This window comes from Pseudoliparis swirei, chromosome 23 (genome assembly GCF_029220125.1).
Source record: "Pseudoliparis swirei isolate HS2019 ecotype Mariana Trench chromosome 23, NWPU_hadal_v1, whole genome shotgun sequence".
Taxonomy (NCBI): domain Eukaryota; kingdom Metazoa; phylum Chordata; class Actinopteri; order Perciformes; family Liparidae; genus Pseudoliparis; species Pseudoliparis swirei.
The window spans coordinates 6,751,376-6,775,789 of record NC_079410.1 but is presented as its reverse complement, the minus strand read 5'-3'; the positions used below and the strand labels follow the sequence as shown (position 1 = coordinate 6,775,789).

At 43.6% G+C, this 24,414-nt stretch overlaps 1 protein-coding gene across 1 annotated transcript; it reads left to right on the top strand.

Annotated features, from left to right (window-relative positions):
* Positions 1-1,869: 1,869 nt before the first annotated feature.
* icam3 (intercellular adhesion molecule 3) lies at positions 1,870-24,323 on the top strand. Its single transcript, XM_056406898.1, has 22 exons — positions 1,870-1,976; positions 3,662-3,925; positions 4,004-4,330; positions 5,446-5,676; positions 6,510-6,737; positions 6,820-7,083; positions 8,287-8,589; positions 9,173-9,442; positions 9,531-9,686; positions 10,473-10,691; positions 10,780-11,022; positions 12,117-12,312; positions 13,242-13,285; positions 15,483-15,758; positions 15,846-16,169; positions 16,300-16,557; positions 16,803-16,956; positions 20,856-21,034; positions 21,503-21,769; positions 22,692-23,024; positions 23,452-23,706; positions 23,779-24,323. The coding sequence occupies exons 1-22, from the start codon at positions 1,919-1,921 to the stop codon at positions 23,784-23,786; spliced, it is 4,857 nt and encodes a 1,618-aa protein (XP_056262873.1). The 5' UTR covers positions 1,870-1,918; the 3' UTR covers positions 23,787-24,323.
* Positions 24,324-24,414: the final 91 nt, after the last annotated feature.

Sequence of the window (24,414 nt, the reverse complement as noted above, 5' to 3'; positions counted from 1 at the left end):
AGGCCTCGTGTCAGAGGACATAAACACACAAATGAAGCTGATCGTGATCACACACTGCCGGCAAACACACTCTGAGTTCTGCTCGGTGGCGCTGCTTGTTTAGTTTTCAGTTCCTCTGTTTTTTGTCAGGAGATTTAAGCCCTCCGTGGGCATGCACCCAGCAACAATTTATTAAAATCGGAATGTGCGCTTGGACCTCCTGAAGTGGAAGTGCATGTTTTGTGAACAGGGAGAGATGCAGCAACACGACTGGAATCTCAATGCTTGTTTTCCTAACTGAAGCCCCCTGTTTGTCTTTCGTGGCCTCCCCCTGTTGAACATCTTCTTCTATCATCCCTTTGTGCTGCCATCTTATGAACTGCTCCAGCAACCTTTGACCCCAACTGGATTAAAGACGCCCGGCTGTGTGCAGCTGTGTCCTCTCGGCATTCTCACTTTACCTGTTTCTACTACAAACACGCTGCTCTGGCTCATCATTTCTCTGGGTCAGGGAGGATGTGATGAAACAACGTGCTCAGCCTCCTTCTGTTATTTATTGTTATATATCACGGTGTAAGACGCCTCATCACTAGCATTCCTGCATCCATTGGAGCATCACGGCAACATTTTCCTCGTATCAAAGAACTCGTATCCTGCATATTGTGGAAAATCCCGCAGTTCTACCATATCAAACATCTGAAAACAGGATGTGGCTACATGCTGGGAAACTCCACCTTTTAGCTTCTGAGTGAAAGTGAATGATGCCATAATGTTTTTAGGAAACAAGCCAACATGTTTATTTTATTATAAAGCCCTTTTTTATTGATGCATTTCATGGATCGTAATGAAAACATATTCAATTTCTCACACATTTTCAACTGGTAGTGATGAGCAAGCATCTGATATTGGTATAAAAACAGTGTAAAATATAAAATCATGGTGCTGGTCGAGCTGCAAACAATCATCAGTGTGTGTGTGTGTGTGGGTGTGAATCTGTGGTGACCTTAAGAAGAAGCGTGGGCATAATGAATCCCTCCAATATGAGCACATAACGGTTTGCTTAGCCTGATTGAGGAAAGGAGCATGAGACAATCACTGACATCTTATTTGTTGCTCGCTCAAATGGCTTTTTTATTTTAGTTTTTCATTCGCATGGTCGACAAAAATGCCCACACGCACATTTTGACTAAAACTATGAATGTAAACGCCGTTTCCTGTCATTTAACATCTCATTTTTGCTGAGCTGTTACTGAGTGTAAACTACATTTCCTGAGTGGCCTTTTGTGTTTCATGCACTTTAAATTGCCTTGTTGTTGGAAGGTGCTAAACAAATAAACACGTCGTTGTACCTTGCCTTTAGGGCTGGGTGATAACCCAATACGACAATGAATCTTTTCAAAGGAATCGTATGCTGATGAAATCATCAACTGAAGTATCGTAAAACACATTTACATGCTCTGAATTGATAATAGGGATCACTTACTGACTCAGGCGTATGTGGTGAAATTAATCTATTGTCTTAATCTGATTATTATATTGCATGCATGCAAACACAGTCAGAGCTGGACATATAGATTGCATTTCTTCTCTATAGTTTTCACTTTAAATAGAGTCAAATATAACGAAATACAAACACATGTGCAACAGCAGATGTAACATCGGCTGACTCATGAATAACAGAAAAAAGTCCCACACAAACTGAAACCACCAGCACTCTACAGAGAGACAAAGATAGAGGGAGAGAGAGAGAGAGAGACATAAAAAACAGAGAGGGAGAGAGACACAGAACAGAGAGGAAGAGAGAGGTGGAGGGAGGGAGAGAGCATACCTCTCAGAGTTGTTGGCTGTATTTCTCTCCCACTTGGTGGGCTTACCAGAGCCGGAGGAAGAAGCCGAGCAGAGCTGGAATAATCGACAGAGGGGACGTTGTTCAAATCCAATGAGTGAAGGCACTTCCTTTGTCGGACTCTTTGTGGGGCTCCTGCTCAGTGCGACAGGTAGGTCTTTATGATGGATATAATGTATACGTGCGTCTTGTTACTCAACAGAAACCTAAAGAGAGAGTCTATCTGTAATATGCTGACACGTGCAAATGCTTGATGAGCCTCTGTTAAATCAAGCAGGAGTCAGAAACAATCAAATATGTGAACATGTTGCATGTGCAGAACTTTCTCACAAGCAGAGCGGAGCGCTATAAAGTGGAAGGAGAGTTAACTCATTGTGCATCAAGAGAAAACAGACGAGCCAACAAAGAAGTTTCTTTGTTTCATGTGTTTCAATCTGAGACTCTGAATAATCTCTGGATGCATTCAAGAGAACATTAGAACCCTTTGAGAGCGTTTCTGTGATGAAAGCAGACCCCTAATGCATTCCCTCAAATGAATGCTGTGAAGTAACAGTCATTTACATTACTCACAAGATAAGCCTTTTTATGTAACAGTGATGTTGAAAAGACTGATAGGAATATTGTTGTGCAAATATCCCATTCTTAAAGATTGAGTGAATTATTTGATTCATTTCATCACACTGCCGGGTAAATACCAATAAGATTTTTCTTTTTAACATGTCGCCAGACGAAAAGGGAAAAAAAGTCACATTAATAGGTCAAATATGTTCATCTGATATACTTATGTCAAAGTGCCTTTGACTGGAATGCATTGTTTGTTTTAATTTAAGTTGTTTAAAATGAATATAAACGGAGTAATTCATTAATTTAGTCTTCTTGTGCTCAATCTAAAAGTGAAAATGATGTTCTTTTTTCAAAGTGCGGCACTTGATGTGTCCTCTGAAACCTTGCATGGAATATGATGAAAGACAAATTGCTTTAAAGGCTCTTGAACTCAGTATCATTACAGAGATGAAGCGCTGAAAGTGTTGCTAACTTAGAGTTGACCCTTAAACTTTTCATTACATAACTACAGTGATGAATACAACATTGTACTTTCAGGTCAGTCTCTATTGTGGTGAGTGAAAAACACTCATTAGTCTTTCTTTGTCTTACAATGGACACATTTTTTACAAATCAACAGACCCAACACAACAGAGGCGGCATGGAGTTTACTGAAAGACACAACCTTTCCTCCATCAATGACACCAAAGAAACACAATGTCTCCAAACACACATTTACACTCTCTGATGGTCGGGACATTTTTAATTTGCTGACAATTGACCGTGAAACTGCAGAAAAACATACATGTTATATTTCAAAGCAATCCGGTCTTTGCCGTACGTACACTCAAAACCACGGATCGATGACTTACCGGGCTCAGACCCGAGGTCCCAAAGTGTGAGGGGGCCCCTCTGGCCTTCACTTGCAAAATGTCACTCAAAGACACATGAACCAACCAGGAAGAGCCTCAAAATGACCACAACGGAAAATAAAAGGACTAGAATAGACAGAAAAAGACTACAAAGTGACACAAAAGAGCTGCAAAAAGACTTACAGAGACTCAAACCTACCATGAGAGGAGGGAAAACACCCCTCGAAGAGACATACAGTTACTACAAAGAGACACAAAACTACATCAGAACCCGGCCAACGCCTATAAAGTCTGTGCATCTTGCTCCTCCATATGTTAATGACCTAACTGAAGATAAACGCATCCTCACACAACGTCTTGTGAAAAAGTTATTTTCAATATTGCCTGCACATGAAACCCACGCACATGCTCCATGCTGCAGGTGTGCATGCCTCCTGTCCCATTGAGTTGAGCCCCCCCAGTGTCGTGGTGCGATATGGAGACTCGGTCGCGGTGAACTGCAGCGCGGAGAGACCGGTTGAAGGAATGGGCTGGGAGGCTTCAGAAGGAGGCACGGCTCTGGAGCACGTCAACCACCTGACCTGGACTGTGGCGAGCCTCACCGACTGGACCATCGCCCCCTCGTGCTTCATCAACCTGCCACCGGACACCCAGTGCTCCCGGGACCCGACAGTTATACTTTACAGTGAGTCCTGCTTGTTTAGCAGAGGATCGGAATGATTCCACGATGTCTGATACCCCCCCCCCCCCATTTTCTCTGCAGCTTTTCCAGAGACCATCAGCATCAGATCCAGCAGCAGATCAGGTGGTGTGATGGATGAAGGGATGCATTATAGCTTCAGCTGTGACATCCACAATGTAGCTCCTGTTCAAAATGTCACTGTTATGTGGTACAAAGGAGATGCAATGGTATACAGAGAGATTATTGACAATCCCAGTAAGGAACCAGTAAATCACACGTCTGTATTGAGCGTCACGCCGACCAGAGAAGACAACGGAGTCACGTTCAGATGTGAGGCGATGCTGGACCTGTTGCCAGAGGGACCTCAACTCATCGCATCTTCACAAGAGTTTAATATCACAGTTTACTGTGAGTATATCACGTGTGCACGTACCAATCTGAAATGTACCGAAAGGCATTTTAAATGGTCAATTCTGTAATGTTGGAGTTTAAATTTACATTTTTACCTTCGCATTGAAAATGCGGAGGGTTATGTTTTGATCGCCGTGTATTTATTTATTTATTTGTATGCGTGTTATTCGCAGAACTCAAAAAGTATTGAACCGAATCGCATGAAATTTGGTGGGATGATTGGTTATTATCCGGGGACCAGTTGATTAGATTTTGGGATCGATCGGGTCAACGGTCAAGGTCAAAGGTCATGAACAGGTCAAAATCTTCTTGAATCACATGAAATTTGGTGGGATGATTGGTTATTATCCGGGAACTATTTGATAGATTTTGGGATCAATCGGGTCAAAGGTCAAGGTCAAGGTCATGGAAAGGTCAACATCTTTTTTTTACCATAGCACGATACATTTTTGTCCAATTGGCATGCAACTAATGCCAAAATGTTCATAATTCAATGCCTAAGCTTGTGATATGCGAAGGTATGCGCTCTACCGAGTGCCCATTCTAGTTTTATTCTGTTTTCACTCGAGCTGCAATTCCTATTCTTAATAATCTAATAAATAGACTTTACAGGGATATCATGACATAATTATGGAAGACAAAATACACTTGATGAAATAAAATAAAAATAAGATGAATCGATGAGATGAAATAGAATGAATAACATCAAATTAAGGTAACGCGATTAGCCAATAGACTAATTTTAATAATCATATAAAGACGTAATGACCGATATTTGATAGTTTCAGTTTCGAAATTGTGAGGATTTGCTGCTTTTTCTTCTCTAAATATGATAAACAGAAATGATTTGGGTGTCAGACAGTTGGTCGAACCAAACATGACATTAGATGACGTCATATTGAGCAAATCAAAAATATTTTAGAAACCTAACGATTAATCGAGAAAATAATCACCAGATCACTTAAAGTTGCAGCCCTGATTTTTACTATAGGCCTACACGTGTTTCACGTAGTGCAGCAGTATCAGCCACATTTAGAGCTTGGATTCATCTGCTTAATAACATTAATTTAAAATAAATCGTAGTATGAATTTCTGTGTTTGCTTCTGTTTAGATGGACCGAAAGTGCAATGTTACTTATCGGAATACTTGGATATACGTGAAGGAGAGACATTAGAGAGGGGATGTCATGTGACAGGACGTCCCAGCCCAACAGTCCGCTGGATGAAAGCTGGCCGGCCCGCCGACCCAAACGCCCCCCTGAGCAGGAGCGATGCAGGCCGGTACACCCTCGAAGCCGAGGGCGCCACCTTCATCCGGAAGGAACTGTCGATTCAAGTATTGTGTGAGTGCCACATCCGGTCATCAGCACAAACAAGAGGAGGACAACTATTTCCCACAGACTCATAACCTTGTTGTCATATCGCCAGTATTTCTTCTGTAATCTTTTTTTGTAGTATTGGTTTTCGAACATTGCTTGAGGCGCAAACAGAGCGTGGGCATATTAGGATGCTAAAGTACGGTGCAAAAAGTATTGAGAGCTTTATTCAAAACTACACAAATAATATCACTGCATTACAAATTAAATTCATGCTTAAAAGCAGAGCTCAAATTTTGCAAAATGTCCTTTTGCAAAATGTTATTTTATTATATTTTTGGATTATTATACGTATCCAGGTATTGTTTTTGGAGCTGATTTGAACATTGGGTCGTTTAATCTATACAGATTAGTGATTTATGTTGCACACCCATTAACAATGTGTTTGAACTCCTAAACATATTCATAGATTGATAGTTAATTCTTTATATTTCAACATTATATGAAGCGGTAACACTGATTATACATGAAATAAGGCAGGCTACTATAGTGATCAACTGGTCTTACGTTCAGATGACGGCCTCTTCTATTTATCTGGCACTTTATGAAATAATAAGCATCAACAAGCCCATAGTTTAGTTTGTATGTTAATGAACAATTCAGTTTTTTCATCTTTGATAAAAAAATACATGACTTTATACAGGTTGATCATATGTTTTTGTGTGTACATTATTAAAGTATTAAGCTGTGTGGTGAAGGTGAACATTACAACACTATGAAGTATCATGAAATAGTGTACATATTGTTATGTATTGCTGCTCCAGTGTAAGTCTGAAGTGTTTCTGTGTTGCTGCTCTCAGATGGCCCAGAGGTAAAATGTCCAGACACTTACACGGCAGTGGAGGATGCTCCTCACAACCTCTCCTGCGATGTGATTGGCTATCCGATACCTGAGACCATCTGGTACAAAGATGGCGAGGAGGTGGAACTCCCAGAGAGCTTCACAAGAAGCGACACTGGGCAGTACTCGATCACGGCTTCAAGCATTCTGTCCAGTGTCGACTACACAGTGGATATCAATGTCGTATGTGAGTTACTTTAATCCCTAATATCTATTATCAGCACGAGTGCTCTGCTTCGTATCTGACGTGTTTTAACTGTTGCCTCTAGACCCGCCATCACAGATAGTCGAGCTCGAGGACTCTGAAGTGTACGTTGGTTCTGCCGTGTGGCTGAAGTGCTCCTCCACGAGCAACCCACGACCACACTACTCGTGGGATTATTACCGGACCGCCAATGTGATGGTGGAAAATGAAGATGGAGTGTCCCGTCTGCACATCCACAATGCCACTGCATACAACATGGGCTCCTACACGTGTCACGCCTCGAACGACATCGGAAAGGTCTCGGGAACAGCCAGAGTCACAGTGAAAGGTCAGCGGCACTAATTTAAAGAGCTTATCGTCTGCTCATTACATCATTACGAGGAATGCAGAGCAGTGGATTGTTGTTGAAATGTGAGAGTGTGTGGGATGTAAGCACATTTTAAAATGACCTGGCTTCCAAAACTCACTCTTATTACATAATGTCATCAGTGCATTATTACAAGTTCCCCTCTCTGGGGATAAAAGTGTGTGTGGGGAACAAATTGCCACAGATTTCCCTGCCACCAGAGGGGGCTCGGTTAATAATATTATGGGGGCACAGGGCCCTGATATGCCACCCCATCTGTCTGTCTGTCTGTACATTTTGTTGTTAACAGGTAATACCAAAACAATAACAACAACAACAGTCCCAAGAGAGACAAGGCCTCTTCCTCAAAAAACACATTTTCTAAAAGTGATTTGTGATTATTTCCATAGATTCACTCCACACATTGATATATACACTCTTTCTAGTGGTATAAACACAATGGTTCTTTCAGGATCAATTAAACAAATCGTCATCTTAAGTTATAAACAATCTTATATACAGTCTTTTACTTTGGACATTGTTGTATGTTGTCAGAAAATAGAGAATTTATTTACATATACTAAAGGTCGGTCAAAAGTTTTAGAGCACCCCCATTTTTACAGTTTTTATTGAAATGTAAGCAGTCCAACTCCAGTAAATAACCTGACATGGTACAAAGGTAAGCGGCAAACTGCTAGAGGTTAAACAAAAATGTTTAGGTTACTAAAAACTCAAAAATAATGTACATTTCAAAGTTCTGCAAAAAGGCCATTTTAAGGGAACAAGTAATAGGTTAACAACGTGCAGCTGTTCTGCAAATCTACAAGTTCTGGAAGTAAATTACACCTTGAAAGTTGATGCTAACAATTCCTACAGGTGTCTCCACTTGTGTTGATTACTTACGACCCCTGAGTCTGTATAAAAGCACACTGTGTTACTCCAGCCTCTTACGCATTATCTGGACACTATTGTACTGCAGGAAGTAGTATATTGCTTTTATAATGGCAAGAAAAGGGCAATTACCAAAGGAAGACAGAGGTATATATATATATATATATATATCTTCATATAACGGTCCGTGGCCTAAGTCTGACTTGAGTCCAGCTGGCACACCAACAGCCCATTTATAGGCCCAGTGGGTGTGAGTGCTGGCCGGACCGTTGTGTGTCTGGGTGGGGGAGGGAGGGGGGGGCCGTTTCCTCCCCGGTGTTGCGGAGGACTGGCTGGGGGCTGTGCTGTGTGTGTGTAGCCGTAGCTTAGCTTCGCCCTTTTACCCAAAAAAAGTCAACAAGTCGTCCCATGAAGCCGAGGGAAGGAAGGAAGGAAGCAGGCGGAACCTCAGAGGCGCGCGCTGGAACCGAAGAGGGTCGACGGAGTGTCGCCGGGACCAACTTTACGCTTCTTCAATGGACGCTTTGAACTCTCTGCGTCTGCTTTCGGTCCTTTTGACTTTACAGCTGCTGTCGCTTTCCAACGGGACAGCACCGAGTAAGTTTGTTTCTTTTGTGTGAGTCTGAAACGACTCGTTTGGGGGCTCGCAGACCCGCGAGGAACAAAAGGTCCGTTTATGATGACGAGGAGACGATTTAAAAGCGACGCAGTGAAGTTTAATTTAAGTTGAGAGGAAGTTTTGAATGGACACACGTGGGGAAGAGGTGGCTCTGTTGGTCTGATGCTGAGTCAGCGTTGAGTGGATCTAATCTCATATCTTAATCCTCCTCACATCCTGAGTGTATTCTGGTTTTCTGATAAAAAGAACAGCCTATCTTCTTAAGTTGTGGTTTACTGTTAGTGGGCTTGGTGCAACGTGACTCATTCAACTGATATTCTGATGTTACAGTTGAAGTCCAGCACAAAGAATGTTGGGCAGCAAGTGTACACAAACTTTTCCTAAAGGAGGGGTGTAACCTTCCTGAGGCTTTTCCTGTTGCCTACCGAGACGCAGCTTTTGTTCGACATTTCAATGCCACTTCACTCCAGCGCCCAGTTTGCATGAGAAACATGTTGTGTTAAGATGGTGTGTGTCAACTGTGACTGAATAACATCTCAGCCCCCTCTCTCCTCGCCACAGGTGCCAGCGTCGAATGCCCCATCGAGATAACTCCGGACAGGATGGTGGTGCGATACCAAAGCAGAGGCCTGCGCCGTGCGATATGCACACCGGCATCCGCCGACTCCACGCATCTCAAGGAAATGTACTGGCAGGTCGCGCAGGGCGACAAAACCAACGGCACGAGTTGGTTGGCCGACACCGACCAGGACTGGGACCCCAGGCCCGTCTGCACGGCGACGTTTAACGTGATAGGAACGTGCCAGAAACCTTTAAACTTCACCCTCTACAGTATGTGTTTCTCACTTTTGTAGTCGCACTGTCATCATGTGCTTCTCAGATCTTGGATCTATCCTGATCACCCCCCTCATCTCCTCAGAAACACCAGACAGCGTCTCCATCCGTCCCATGGTCGGCTCGGTGGTGGAGCAGAGGGAGTTCCAGCTGCGGTGCGACATCACCGGCGTCGCTCCGGCAGCAAGCGTCGGCGTGCGTTGGTACCGAGGGAACGAAACCTTCGAGCCACTCCGCAGAGGTGAGGGGGGCTTCTTCTTCTTCTTCTTCTTCACACCGAGTCTACCTTTTCTGTGAGGCCGAGGACATCGGCCGGTGCTCAAAGCAACACAGCATCCTCTGATAGGAAGTAAAGTATGCAGCATCCAATAAAAGGAACAATTATGGAAGACAAAGTGCATTCGTTGAGATGATGAACTGTCAATAAGTAAAGTGTGAACATTTCAAGTAAACATGAATTGTGACCCTAATGATGCGATGCAATAGACCTTGAGAAGAGCAAACCATAAAAATAAAATCACATTTAGTTTTTTTCCTGGCTTTTTTCATCATCGTCGGGACAATAAATGCGTCATGATAAAAACTAGAAGAGCACTCCGAGAGCTCAGCCGACCTCCGCCTCGGCCAGATGACCTTTCTCTCAATAATATGTTGTTGTTCCTTCGCCCGGGCTCCACGCTCCACCATGTTTCATTAAGTTGGGCCTGTAGTGTTTCTGTAATCCTCGTGAAAAACAAACAAACCGATCCAAAGATAAAACGTCCTTGGCGGAGGGGAATTTTTTCTTTGAGAGTCCAGTGGTGTGTAGATGGCAAATCCAACATCAGGCGGTTTGAATTAAAGGGAGACTTGAAGGCTAAATATTTTAACTTTAATAGATAGGACTATTCATCTTCTCCAGTTGATTACTTCCATGAAGGCAATAGGTTTTCTGGAATGGTATGTTTTAAATATGCAAATGAGGCATTCCCTAAACAATCTACATTATGTATTTTTCTTACTTGATACCCCCCCCCCCCCCCCCCAGGCCCCCTGCAAGTGGCTGACTGCCAGCCCGAGAACGCCACAACCTGCGACCCGGGAGACGTCCGCTCGCCGCTGAGCGTGTCGTCCACCATCAGCCTCACTCTGAACAGAACGGACAGCGGGGCCGAGTTCAGCTGCGAGGCTCTGTTGGATCTGGGGCCCGAGGGGCCGCAGCCGCCTCCCAGCATGATGTCCAGTCCTTTCAACGTCACCGTCTACTGTGAGAGCCCGCTTCTGATTTGCCCCTCGGTGGTTACCGTGGAGATAAGTGGTGAAACGTGGGTAAAAGCGGCTTTATTTCTCAACAGATAAGCCCGTCATTAATACCACGAAGCTTCCAAAGGCGGTCCCCGTGTTCAGGGGCTACCCGGAGGAGCTGGTCTGTGAAGCCGAGGGCCAGCCGACTCCGAAGATCCAGTGGCTCTACAGCCCGGACGTCGTCCCCCACGTGTCCGGAGACACGCTCGTCGTGTTCGAGGCCGGCGTCTACAACTGCAGCGCCAGCAACCAGGTGGATTCCGTCTACCACGTGGTCAACGTGATTCTTAAAGGTAACGGCACGCACTGTTTACTTTTTTAGAAGAACGTCTTCCTGTCATAATGTTAAATATTACTCTTTTCTTAACATATAAAGTTCCCTAGTGGTGACAACATTCATCGCTTTGTTAAAGCCAGTAAATAAACTAATAAACACTCTCCTTCATACAAACGGGTTTAAAGACATTTCACAGGTTTCTGTTCCTCAAAATTTTATTTCACTTTGCATCTGCAAAGTATAGATATAATTGTACTCTGGGCTTCCTAAATGTATGAATCCATAATACTTTACCCAAGGAATGACTATTTGTTTATGTATTACTCACCCTGTATTATATTTTAATTATTGAAGAAAACTGTTCTTCTCATATTCCTCCATGTTGTCCAAAGATAAAGAAAAAAACAGGAGACAAGTCTCAATGAACTTTTCATAAAAACAGTAAAACTCCATGAAGACCTCCGCCTACAAACACACAGCTCGACCTTTAGAATCCTGGTGTCATTTATTTTGTTGTATGCGCACTACTTCACACACACATGCGTCTTTACTAAAACATCACTATTCAAAACTCGAGCAGGCGGTTTTAGTCTGTTTTCGCAAAGATGGATATGCTTTTATTTAGTAGTGCGTTTGTTAAACGCCCCCGGTGGCTTCAGTTCCTGAACACGCTTCTCTGCTTTTTGATGAGCCGCTGCGAGGACGCGTCTCTCCAGCCGCATCAATGAACCTCGTCGTGGCGCCGTGTCATTTTTTTGAGCGGATTGCGTACAAAGACAGAAACAAAGAGGCAGAAGGCCCTGGAATGGTTGTAGGTTTAGGTAAGCTCTACTGAAAAAGCTTCTTTTTATAATGTTTTAATAAGATGCTTTCATTATAGAAATACATATACATATGTTCAAATTATAATAAATAGAAATGTTTTCATTATTTCCCTTTTCGTTTTCTGCATCCAAACAGTAAAGTGCATCCTCGTTGATCCTGCAGTATAATATTTTAAAAAACTTATTTTTCAGAAAAAAAGTCTTAAAGCATGACATTTGTATTCACACCCATCTATTGTGACATTCTTAAAACATTAACATGTTGCCTTTGTGGTTTCCTTGACAGAGGACTACCTTCCCCTCATCGCTGGATTCGTGGCTGTCGCAGTCGTCGCCATCTCCATCGTCTTCCTCTTCATCTACTCGATCTACTACAAGAACACCAAGATGCGCCGCTACAGTCTTAAAAACCCCAAAGTCGACACCCCCAGCAGCAACGTAGCCCACAACGGGTGGGACATGCAGTTGCCTATGACCAAACTGTCTTAGCAGGACGTCTGAGGAGCCCCGGACGGATCGCTGACCACTGAGCTGCATCTCTGACGTCCACGCATCCATCGTCCCACATGCAATATACGATAATGTTATTATAAGAATGAGGAAAACTTGACTTGAGATGTACCATGTTATATATTACTCCTGGATTTGACCTTTTTTCACTGGACAGAAAGAAGAAGAGGAAGAGGAAGAGGCTTAAACGTTGTCTCTAAAATGCCAGAGAAATAGTTTTGACACACTTTTTTTTTTTTTTTAAATGAACACAAAGACGATAGAGAGCTGCACGTTCGATGAGTCGGCATTTTTGCATTTCCGGTTCTCTCATCTCAAAGTCACTTGGTTTCTGGTTTGATGCCTGATGCTATCAAAAGGTATTTTTAAATGTTTTCTGTTATGCGATATACAATGTGTCTGTAGATACCCTTTGAGGGAATTCTGAGGCTTTTACATGTCATAAAAAAGGCAGCTGAAGCCAAAGAGACGACTAAACGTCACGAGTCTTCCTTTAGCTCGTGGCGGTGACGAGAAGTCATGTGACCGTCGTGTAGTTATAGCCCAACGTTAACTTTTACTTCAGCCCATTTGAATTCACGTTTCAAATGTTACGAAAGTGATGTTTATTTGTGACTATCTTTCTAAACAAACCATATAATGATCAGAAAAGTTTGTTTGCCACGGATTACATTTTTCTGCAATAGTGGAAAAATGTCATTGTCTTTTTGTCGAGGAAAAACCCGTGTGACGCAAACTTCCTGTTGGCCGACAAAAATGTGTAGGCTAATCCCTGCAGCCCTCAATTTAATATGAAGGTTTATTTTGAATTATGCCCCCTAAATATTCACTCCAACTCAGATCTCTGTATGTTATAATTCTATCGTACACATCGGAAGTGGTGAGTCTGCTCTGGTTGTAGCAGTCACACCAACAGGAAGTGCACCGTGTCTGGCCTCTTCCAAGGTTGTGGCATTGAATCTGTGAAAAGGGAGAGCAGCTCTGCTCCGTCTGGGGTCACCGTTACTTGTGCCCACTTTTCATTGAGCCGTTCACCATCCTTTGCACTTCCTTCTCGGTTTGTAGCCTCGCGCTTTAGTGCGCCATATCCGGCCTTCTGGGACGAACGGTCTCGTCCCTCAGTTGTAAGCTTTTGTATGAAGGCCTTTCAGAACTGTATGTTCAAAAGGAAATTATATGTAAATGCACAACATTATTTATTCATGATAAACGGCAACGATGGAACCATTTTGGGTTAAATTAACTGCAGACAGGTTGTAAACATTGAAAGTGTTGGAGGAGTTGGGTTGAGTTCAAGTCCTCTCCAGAAAGTTGGAGACATGAAGACATTGTAACACGTTTGTGAATACGGCTGTAAATATTTGAGACTGATGTAAAACTGTATTTTAATAATCAAAAAGAGGCTTTTCAAACTATTGTTTTTGTTACCTTACAGCCTGAATATATCTGATGTGCATACATGTTAGATCAGATATAAAAGACTTGTGTTAAATATATTAATGATGCAATAGCTTTTATAAAGAACTTCTTGTCTGGAAAATCCATATAAAAAAATCAGACCGGTGACAAAGCCCTGGATTTTAAATTATCTCTTGAAAATAAAATATATTTATGCTTGCAGTAAATTGCCTATATTGCAGTTTCCTCGTCTTGTGCTTCCTGTGTGCACCAAAAACATCAAACAATAACTGACAGATCAAAGCTGTCTGCTGGAAAGGAATCAGACAAATCGGAGGAAGTCCTACAACAACGGGTCTGTTTGGCATTTTGGTCAAACAAGAAACCAATCCTCCCAATCCTGGTGTGTTGATGGTCCTCCTCCTCGGGAGGGTGCTGTTATGCTGCGTTCCGGTGCCGTCGGAAATACGGCAAATACAGAAAGTGCTCAATAACTTCTTTCTTCTTGGGAAAGAAAGGAGTTGATACTTAAATCGCTGACTTTCTACGCGTAAAGAGTAGGATTGCCCCTTTAACACACGGGTCTGAACGTTAAACCGATAAGACAGTAAACACCCGGAGTAGCGAGTGAGATCTCTGCAGAAAATACATCGTTGAAACATCTGTGTCTTTGCATGAGGTACGGATTTTAACGCACGCGCGCGGACACACACACACACATGCACACACACACACACACGTCATGGCAGAGAAAACAAAAAGAGCCAAAGTGTTGCTACTCCAGAAGATGTTGATAATTCTCGTTATATCAAAGTCAATAAAACCCTCAAAACTAAGAGAGGAAACAACAACAATGTATCAAAACTCGCAGAATAGAAATGCTAATGTTGGCGGTAACATTATTAATATTTAAACTCTCCTTTTTTCCCGCGTGTATACAACGCTCACCGAACTGGTTTATGGCTCCATTCCAGCCCGTCGTTCCAATTGTCCCTGACTGCCCCGCCCTCGCGCTGCATGGTTACTTCCGACCAACATCCCCCAGAGCCACGAGTTTACGAGCAGCACGTTAACGCACCACCGCAGTCACAGTCCGGACTTTCTCTGTCTCCAGGTGAAAGGAAAAGTAGCCGCGTCAGAGCCCCAACTTAGTCGCCCAGCATTTGTTTTCATTTGTCCTAAAGTCGTGAATGTGTCTCCGCGCCCTCATCATGAGGGGCTTCTTCTTCTTAAGCTGCGTCGTCGCGTGTACAGGTAACTATTTGCTGCGGTGACTGCGTTTCTTTTTATTCATTAGAACCTGAAGTCGCATGAATGGCTCCTCGGCAGTCCAGCACTCAGCTGGCCTCCCCTTTTATGATCCATGTGGCTGAAACCTGAGGCTTTTATCTTATACTAGTTTTGTAATCACTGCTAGAGATCTAAATGCACCCATATTTTCATAATTTCTCAGCGTGTGGACACTCGTCTAGTAGCTAAATCATTATCACAGAGACACGGGACATGGATTTATTATACACATACTTGATAGTTGTGAATGATCTTCATGCACAAAATAGAAAAAACGTTCCAACACACATATATAGTTAAAAAAAAATGCATTTAGCCGTAGATTGATGTTTTCTTTAGTTATGTGTCATAACTGAGCTGCTGTTTGAACTGGAGAACACCAGTAACCCAGTCAAAGCGTCCCAGGAGCCGCTGCCGGGTCGGCGATCCGCTCTAACACACTCTGCACTTCCAGGACAGCCTGTGACCTCGCCCTGTCCCGTCCAGATGAACCCTCCGAGCGCCGTGGTGAGGTTTGGTGACTCCTTCTCCGTCAACTGCAGCTCCCCATCGGACCTGATAGAGTCAATGGGCTTGGAGTCCATCTACGGCAGCTCCATGAGTTCAACTGGCAACTCTTCCGTTGCCTTAGAAGTCGAGTCAGTGAGAGACTGGGCGTTCGGACCGATCTGCTTCCTCAATCACCTCCGCGATGGTCAGTGTTCACAGACCCTCCCAGTCACCGTGTACAGTAAGTGAACCTTGACCGGGCCCCGCTCACTCCTGGTAGAGTGTGACCGGGCAACACCTCTGATGTTGGGCTTTATTGTGTGCGCAGAAACGCCGGACATGGTGTCCATCTCTCCGCCAAGTCTAGAGGGCCTGGTTGAGGGCGAAAGCTACAGCATACGGTGTGACATTCTCAATGTCGCACCAGTAAGTAACCTCTCCGTGCACTGGCACCGCGGAGATACCATCCTCTACACGGAGAGGTTTGACGGGTCCAGTCTGTCTCCGGTCAACAAGACGTCTGTCTTCAATCTGACGGCCCAAAGAGGGGATGAAGAAGCTCCAATCTGGTGTGAAGCGCAGCTGGACTTCTGGAGACCAGTCCCCAATCTGCCCACCATCAAGTCGGAGTCACGTGACGTGACTGTCCTGTGTACGTTTTTTCGGCGCCACCTTGACTTTCCCGTCCCAGTTGGTGGAGAACACTGGGCGTGTTTTTCCGCCTTTCTCTGATTGCATTTTCATTATTCTTTGTTTTTGTTGTTGTTTTCTAATTCCCTCAGACCCGCCGGCCTTCGCGGAGCCCAACAATGAGACGCTGGAGCTTTCGGATGGCAGTAAATTCATTTTAAATTGCACAGCTGCAGGGAGACCAACGCCGGTGTACAGCTGGCGCTTCCCACACCCCATACAACGAACCAATCAAAATGTGAACCGATCCGTGCTGGCCCCGCCCGTTCAGCTTCCAGGCACCTATGCGTGCACGGCGTCGAACAGCCAGGGCTCCGAGACCAAATATTTCACCGTCACCGAAGCTCCACGTAAGATTTTATTTGAACTCCTCATCTTGTGCGCCTCCGTTATTGTCTCGCCGTGTTGAATATTCTATCGTTTCCCCATCAGGTAGTCGGGCCGGAACCACCGCTGGGATTTTAATGGCTGTGTTCTTAGTTGTAATTGTTATTTTGGGATGTGTGGTTTATCACAAACAGAGGCCCTCTGAGCAGCTGAGCTGAGAGGGAGAGAGAGAGAGAGAAAGTAACAGAAACTCTGCCTCCTCCTGCAGGGAATCGCACAGTCTTCGCAGCCTTGGTTGGAGGAGGTGTGTTCCTGGGAGTCGTGATCTTCATCGTCGGCCTCCTTTCGTTGACACCCGAAGGCAAGATTTCTTTCGGCAAAGGCGGCTATCGCAAAGGACGGTCCACGTCGGCACCCATATGAGGCTGACTTTTTGTAAATTCAATTTTGCATGACTTTACAATGCAAATGGCGTTTTTTCAATTGTGGTGCATCTCAGAATCTCGTCTTTTAAAAGCCTGGAGGAATGATCGCTTCCGCATGGACTTCTGCTCATGTTTGGGCGCTGTTGCAAAATCCCAATAATCAATATTGTTACAATAACAAACGGTATATTTACATTGCCTCAGGAGATTGGGTTGTGCAGGTGACTAAAACTAAATCTGCTTACGCGTGCTGCAGGTCAGTAATCAGATTCCTCCCCGACCCTTATTGTGGAGGTGTGAAGACCTGCATGTTCAGTCTGACTTTGGATGGAATTATTGTTATATATACATCTGTCAAGCTGAACACTTGCAAAAAAGTTCCGATAAAACTAAATTTGTAATCTCAAATACTTTTTTGATGGAGATGTGTTTTCGCTTCGTCGCAGTTTAAAACTATTTAAAACACGTAGTTAATGTTGTGAGTTGAAACTATTAGGTTTAGTAAGAAAAGCATCATGGTTCGGCTTTAAATAATATTTTAATATTAAAAAACTGAAACACAGGTTGGTTCATTTGGGACACAAACAGTCTCCGGGTGAAACGTCGAGTTGTTTTTTACACTAAACCGCCACGATTTATTTCCACTGACTCCTTATGATACGATTCGTCTATACAAACATAATCCACAACTAAATCCGTTTTCCTTCGAGCGTATTTCACTTTGCAGTTCGTTCGCATGGGAACGTAACATTTCATCGGTAGAGGTCGTGACCTCGTGTAACCGGCTGGCTGTGAGCCGGTTTCTGAGGTTCAGGCCGACGCACAAACCGAACCGGAGAGCGTCGACAGCCGACTCTGCAGAGCGTCTCGGCTCATTTGAGTTCCATGTCTTGGGGGTTTGAGGCCTGGCGGAGGGTTCTGGGTCTGAGGCGCTCTCCTCCACCTGGTCTCGGTTCTGATGGAGCCCCAAAGGGACGAGATGAGGATGTTTCTTAGGAGTTGGCATCGACTGTAGAGACACAAACAAAGCTGAAGGGAGAATCCATCTTGGATTTAAAGCCATAATAGGTCCGGCCCAGTGGGTTGGTCAATTCTTCGGCCCCCAAGTGGCCAACAAGTGAATTCTTTGTGTGTCTTTGGCGGCGTCGCCCTATTGTTATGACTTTTACAACTGTGATGATCGCTGATGGCAGAGAATAGTGCGTTGTAGACGGAATTTTTTATTCTGCAAAGCCTCAAAAGGCCACATTTTAAAGTGAAACGCAAGTTGTTTTTACTCGGGTATATTTACATTTTTCACAACATCCTCTCCAGACTCTACGATACAGCGACTTTAATGACTTGCGAGTGCTTTAAACCCTGCAACGGGGTACAATGTTGATACGGCTAGTTTTTACCATTTGTTATTAATGTATTCAATTCAATTCAGTTTATTTGTGTAGCCCATTTTCATAAATTACAAATTTGTCTCGGAGTGCTTTACAATCTGTACATATAGATAGATGTATGAATACATTTTGCTCAATTGATGTTCCGTACAAATTTTACCAAATCATTTTTTAAAATATGCGCTGACACAGCTTTGGAACGTTGAATATTAGTTTGAACTGAGACGACCGACCATGTGACCATCCTGTGATGTGCCTACAATTTCATATTGAAACTGACTGAACGTGAGCCACTACATCGTGTGTCTGATGTAAACGTGTACAATGCTGACTTCCATTTGTAAACCTTGGTTATTGTGAAAGTAGAATTAAGTAAAGACACTACAGATAAAAACATTGTTCTTCATGATCACTTTTTGAGATTTTAAAGCTATTTTTGCTTCCACCACTTGTCTTCATTAAGCTGTTTATTTTTCTATCTTGTTTATTCGCATCAGCCGATTTCTCCTCTTTTTTTTTATACCAAAGGTCTTAATGTCTGTAATAAATTATAAAAGTTTCATGATCTCTATTCGTTGGATTTTTTACACTATTCACCTGTAGTGTCAAAAAATACATAATTTTACAAAGCACGTCTTTAAAGGCCGTTTTCTCCATGTAATCTAAATCTCCACATCAGCAGCTCTTATACATCAATCAGACTTTCCAGATTCATTCCTCTTTTTATTCTGAAGGTTTTTACTTCACATTATTCATAGATTTATAGAACATTTTTTTCCTAAAACAGAGAAAATACACTTTTCTTTTTTCTATCAAAGATATCAGAAATGCAAGTTAAAATTAAAAACCTTTGCCTTTAATATATCCACAAAATGAAACAATATATTTTAAATACAAACACTAATGATGTTAATGTGAGAAATCAATGGGTTTCATGGTGATATCTAACTCTGCCAGGTGTCTGCTCTGCTGACCTCATGTCTTCCCGTTTATTAAAGTGTTTTAAAGGGAAGACATCTTTGAAGAGTGAATGTTTGTTCTGCAGCTGTTAAAGTCAACTTGTCTGTCAGAGATCATCCTTCAACTGAATACTGATGGAGGCGCTCAAACCGCCTCTTTCTTAGTCAACCTCTTGGACCTCTCTCTCTCTCCCCCTCCCTCTTCCTCTTTCCTCTCCTTCCTCCCCCCTCTCCCTCTCTCCATCTTTCTCTTTCCTCTCTTTCCTCCCCCCTCTCTCCCATCCTCTTTCCCCTCCCTCTTTCTCTCTCGCATCCCTCCCTCCCCCTCTTTCTCTTTCCTCTCCTCCCCCCTCTCTCTCGCTCCCTCTCTCCCCTCCCTCTTTCTCTCTCCCCATCCCTCTCCCCCTCTTTCTCTTTCCTCTCTTCCCCTCCCCCCCTCTCTCTCTCCCCTCCCTCTCTCTCTTCCCCTTTCAACCTGCTACATTACCCCGTGCCGAGGCTGCCATACTAATTAGTCGTGCCCAAAGTGAATGTAAAGGAGAGCATTTGTTATCCTTCTTTCCATTGCCAATGCAAACCTTTCTTTTCCTCCTGAACCCATGTTCTTTATGTTCAGTCGTGGTCATTCCCACTGAAGCTTTTGCCAGAAAGCGCAGTTTGTGTATGGTCAGACTGTGTTGCCGTGACAACCTGGCAGAGTGGATATTGCTCAATTTGTCATGGAGTGATTTTTTTGGTGCAAAAAAGTCACTTTTATCATAGAGCTTCACATATGTTTTGTTGAAAAGAGAGAATAAAACACATCCCCCCCCCCCCCCCACCGGAGAAGGGATGGAAGCATCCGGTGACTTGAGCGGCGATACGCTGAGAAGCATTCTGGTCACAGTGGGAGACGCACAGGCTCCACGCTGCACCAACACCGCGGCCTGCTGGGACTCCACAACGAGTTCAGGAGCAACAGGAGACACGAGCAGAGCCCACCAAACAGGCCTTTTGTCCACGGCCGGTCATGATGAGACAACGACACGGCAGATTATAGGAGATGGGTTTGAAAGCATAACACGGTCACACCCAATTACAAAAGAGAAACAGTCAACTCAATTTGATGTTAATGAAGACCAGATGTATATTTGGACCACAGAGGTTGTTTGACTTGGACTTGCTTTGGATTCTGCACACGGGGAGAAGTGGCTGAAAAGAGTTCATGTGAACCCAAATTGTGATCTTTTCCTGAATCTAACCGCGAAGGTTAGCCGAGGATTCATGGCCCTGATTGCAAACCTCTCCCACGTGTATGAATAATAACACATCTCAATTATTATAGATGTATTGGAGATGTACTTTAAAAAAAACATTTGGTTAATTTAATCACATTCTGCTCCGCTTGCATACTGAAAATGGAAAATGTATATCCTGCTAAAATGCTGATAAGTGTGCAAAGGATCAGGCTGTGTTTTTCAGAGGCCTGCCACCTGTTACATTTCTCTCTCTCTCTCTCTCCCCCCCCCCGCCCCCTGCCCCTCCAGCCCCAAAGTCAGCTGAGATGAAGGGGGCCCTTTTGTTCCAACATAGTTCCCTGCAGAGTTGCCAAGCTTGTTCAAGTTGGAATTCCCTCTCTCTTCCCTCTCTCTCTCGCTCTCTCTCTCCTCCATCGACGGCTCGGTGCGGAAAATAACATGGGAGACAACTTTATCAAATGGATCCTGACGCTTTGCATGTTCTACTCGGGTAAGATGTGTTCGTTTCTCTCATTTGTTCAAGAGATTATGAGAAGAGCTCGTGATAAAAGGTGGTGTAGCAGGTAAACTGTGACCTTTAGTCGGTGGTCGTATACGAATGTGAGAACGACAATCGGAGCTAAAATAAGTTAAAGCTTTGGTTTAATTGTCCTTTAAAAGGACTGTTGTCGATCGGTGAAGCGCACAATGTGCCTGTTTGTGTGTGCATGGCTTCACTCTACTCCACAAATAGGATTATAACAGGCTCACAGTCCAGTTTAATTATTTACAGATGCTAAACACAGAAATAACAGATACATTCATGATTATATACAGGAATATTTTAGCCAATTTCCAATGTGATTTCTCTGTGTGTGTGTTGTAACGGCGTTGCATAACAGCTCCAAGCTTCCACTCAAATTGAAAGTGTCACAAGAAGGAATATGATGATGATGATGATGATGATGATGCGTTTCAGTGTCAGGTGAAGGCTGCTCCCTAATCCTCAAGCCCTCCCGGGTGGTGGTGGGCTTCGGGGAGCCGGTGTCAGTCCTCTGTGAAGCCGCTCGCCCGGTGCGTGTCCTCGGCTGGGAGTCGGCCATCAGCGCCGCTCACACCCAGCAGGACCTGTCGGTGCAGTGGAAGGTGGACAGCCTCATCGACTGGATCGAGGAGCCCATCTGTTACGGGGTGTTCTTCACGGCTCCCCGACAGTGCGAGGAGAAACTCAACCTGGTCCTCTACAGTGAGTTGTATTCACCGACACCGATACATAGGGTACCTGCGGGTACCGATCCAACACCAGTGATGAATAATAAGCTGAATGTCAGTCTCTGTGGATGAGATGGGGTCTTTATTCCATGTGCTGGACAACGTCAGACTCAAACATTGCTTTCAAAACTTTGTCAAACTAAATATCGCAAATATATACAATATAAATGTATATATTCATAGTATAAACAGTATTGAATCGTGCACCTGCCACTTGGTCAAAGTGTGAACCTTTTTAATGCAGCAACACGTTGGTCAGATTTTAATGGGGATAGTTCAACCCCTATTAAAAAAACTAATGAGGAAAAGTGTCTTGCAACAACAAGGTCTGTGGATTATCTGAGTAAGTAGGTCATGGTTTCTGAAAAGAGACATTGTTGTGCAGTTTTTCCAAATGTATTTCTTTCCGCTTACTTTCCCACGAGCCGGGTAGCCTATCATATATTCCTGTTGTTTTGGAGAGAAATCAAACAAATGGCAACGCACACCGACACAATCTAGATTGATAAATGGCACGACGGGTAAGAGGTTATTTCAGGGGCGTCCCTTAAAACAGGAATTAAAATGCTTGTATAAAATGCATCAGCCCCGTATCACGGCAGGTCGTTAAACAGCCACAAATGCAAACTGTGCACCCATTGTCGGACGTAAAACTATACCAATGGCAAGTCAATTTGGATCATATTTGTAGTGGAAACATTTATGAAATGCATCAACGTGACTGTGCAGCAGTCAGATTGCGTTTCCTGACTGTTACTGTGTCGACGGGGTACATATAAACACAGAATTGAGTTGAACAGATCGGCCCCATAGTCACCGATACCCGACCCAGCTATAGGAGTCAGTATCGGTGCACAAAGAGGACTCACTTTAATTGATCTACTTTATTCATTCAGAGACCCCAGATAGCGTCTCCATCCGGCCTGTGAACCACACCGGCCCCATGGTGGAGGGGAAGGAGTACCAGCTGCTCTGTGAGGTTCAGAACATCGCTCCGGTGCAGTACCTCACCCTGAGGTGGTACAAGGGCCAGACGGAGGTTTACAACAGCTCCTTCTCCGAGCTCACATCCTCCTCGCCCGTCCAAGTGTCCTCCGTCCTCATGGTCACGCCAACCAAACACGAGAACGGGGCGCAGTACAGGTGCGTCGCGGAGCTGGAGCTCGGACCGGAGGGACCACAGACACCTCCCACTGTGACCTCGGAGCCTCTCGATGCCTCCGTGTACTGTAAGTCATGAAGCTGATATGAAGAGAAAAATAAGGGTTCTCGTGTGTTTGAAATATGGTGTTATTTATTTCTTTATTATTTTACTTTTCACATTAATGCCTTTTACCTTTCTTTAGTTATTTTACTTTGTACTCCATGCTTATCATTTGGTTGTATGTAGTTTGATTGTTTGGTCCTTCCCTCCCTCCTCAATGGGTCCTACTCTTGGAGGGTATAAACATGTGGGAGGGGATGGGTGGGAATGTTTGGCGGGTGTGTATGTGGATATGGATGGATTTAGATATGTGCTGATTTTATTTAGTTGTAGATACCTATTTTTTTTCTTTCTCTCGATGTCAAGGAATAATCTGTTTGTGTAAAATGCAAAAAAAAGTTATTAAAAAAATTATATATATGGTGCATCTAAATCACTGATGTTCGCTGTAGTTTCCCCGGCGTTCCTCAGGCCAGAACCCGAGGTTTTGGATCTCGTCGTGGGTGCTGAAATGACCTTGGACTGCACCGCCACAGGGAACCCCACCCCTGTGTACAGCTGGCAATCCTCCAATCCCATCGAGGAGAGGATGGAGGATGAAGCAGCGCTCACCTCCTCCTCACTGCTCCCCGGGACCTACACCTGCACTGCCTCCAACGCACTGGAGAAGAAGAGCAAGCAGTTCATTGTCAAAGCCAAGACCAAAGGTAAATAAAGGGGACTCGGTTGGGCACATGTTGTCTCTTTGCACCCCATCCTAACCCTTTGCTTTTACTCAGGTGTTTGAAACCAGACATCTTGATATTGGATCAGATGACCACATTGGACATACGAGGAGATTCTAACTAAGTGGATTCTACTGCTGCAGCTTCGGAGACGGAAATGATAATGCATTCATGACTCAAGAGATATTTATGAGGATTTTGCTCTCTGACAGAATTAGATGTCATTTAAAAATAATAATATATATATATATATATATATATATATATATATGAATATACTGTGTTTGGAAACTATGATTAAATGTGTCAGTATTTTAACATGTGTTCAGTGAGATACTTTGGTGATATAGTTAATTGTTTATGCTTCCCTTGTGATATCTTGTCCCTAGTTAATTTTTTTCTAGAATTATTTTCATATTAATGAAATTATCTTGTAACATTATGGTAGCTACTCTTGACATAGCAATGATGACTACATTATCATTAACGTTTGCAGGAAATGTAATACCGAATGTTAAAGATCAGCAGGCCATTACTGTAAATATGAAATGTTTCTTGATTTTATTATCTTTATTAATAAAAGTTAAATGAAAAAAGTTCGTTTTCACGTGTTTACTTTATTCTATTATAATTACATTAATTTGTTTAATTGTATGTCGCTGCTTGGTTTCAGGGCTACAAAAGTTACAT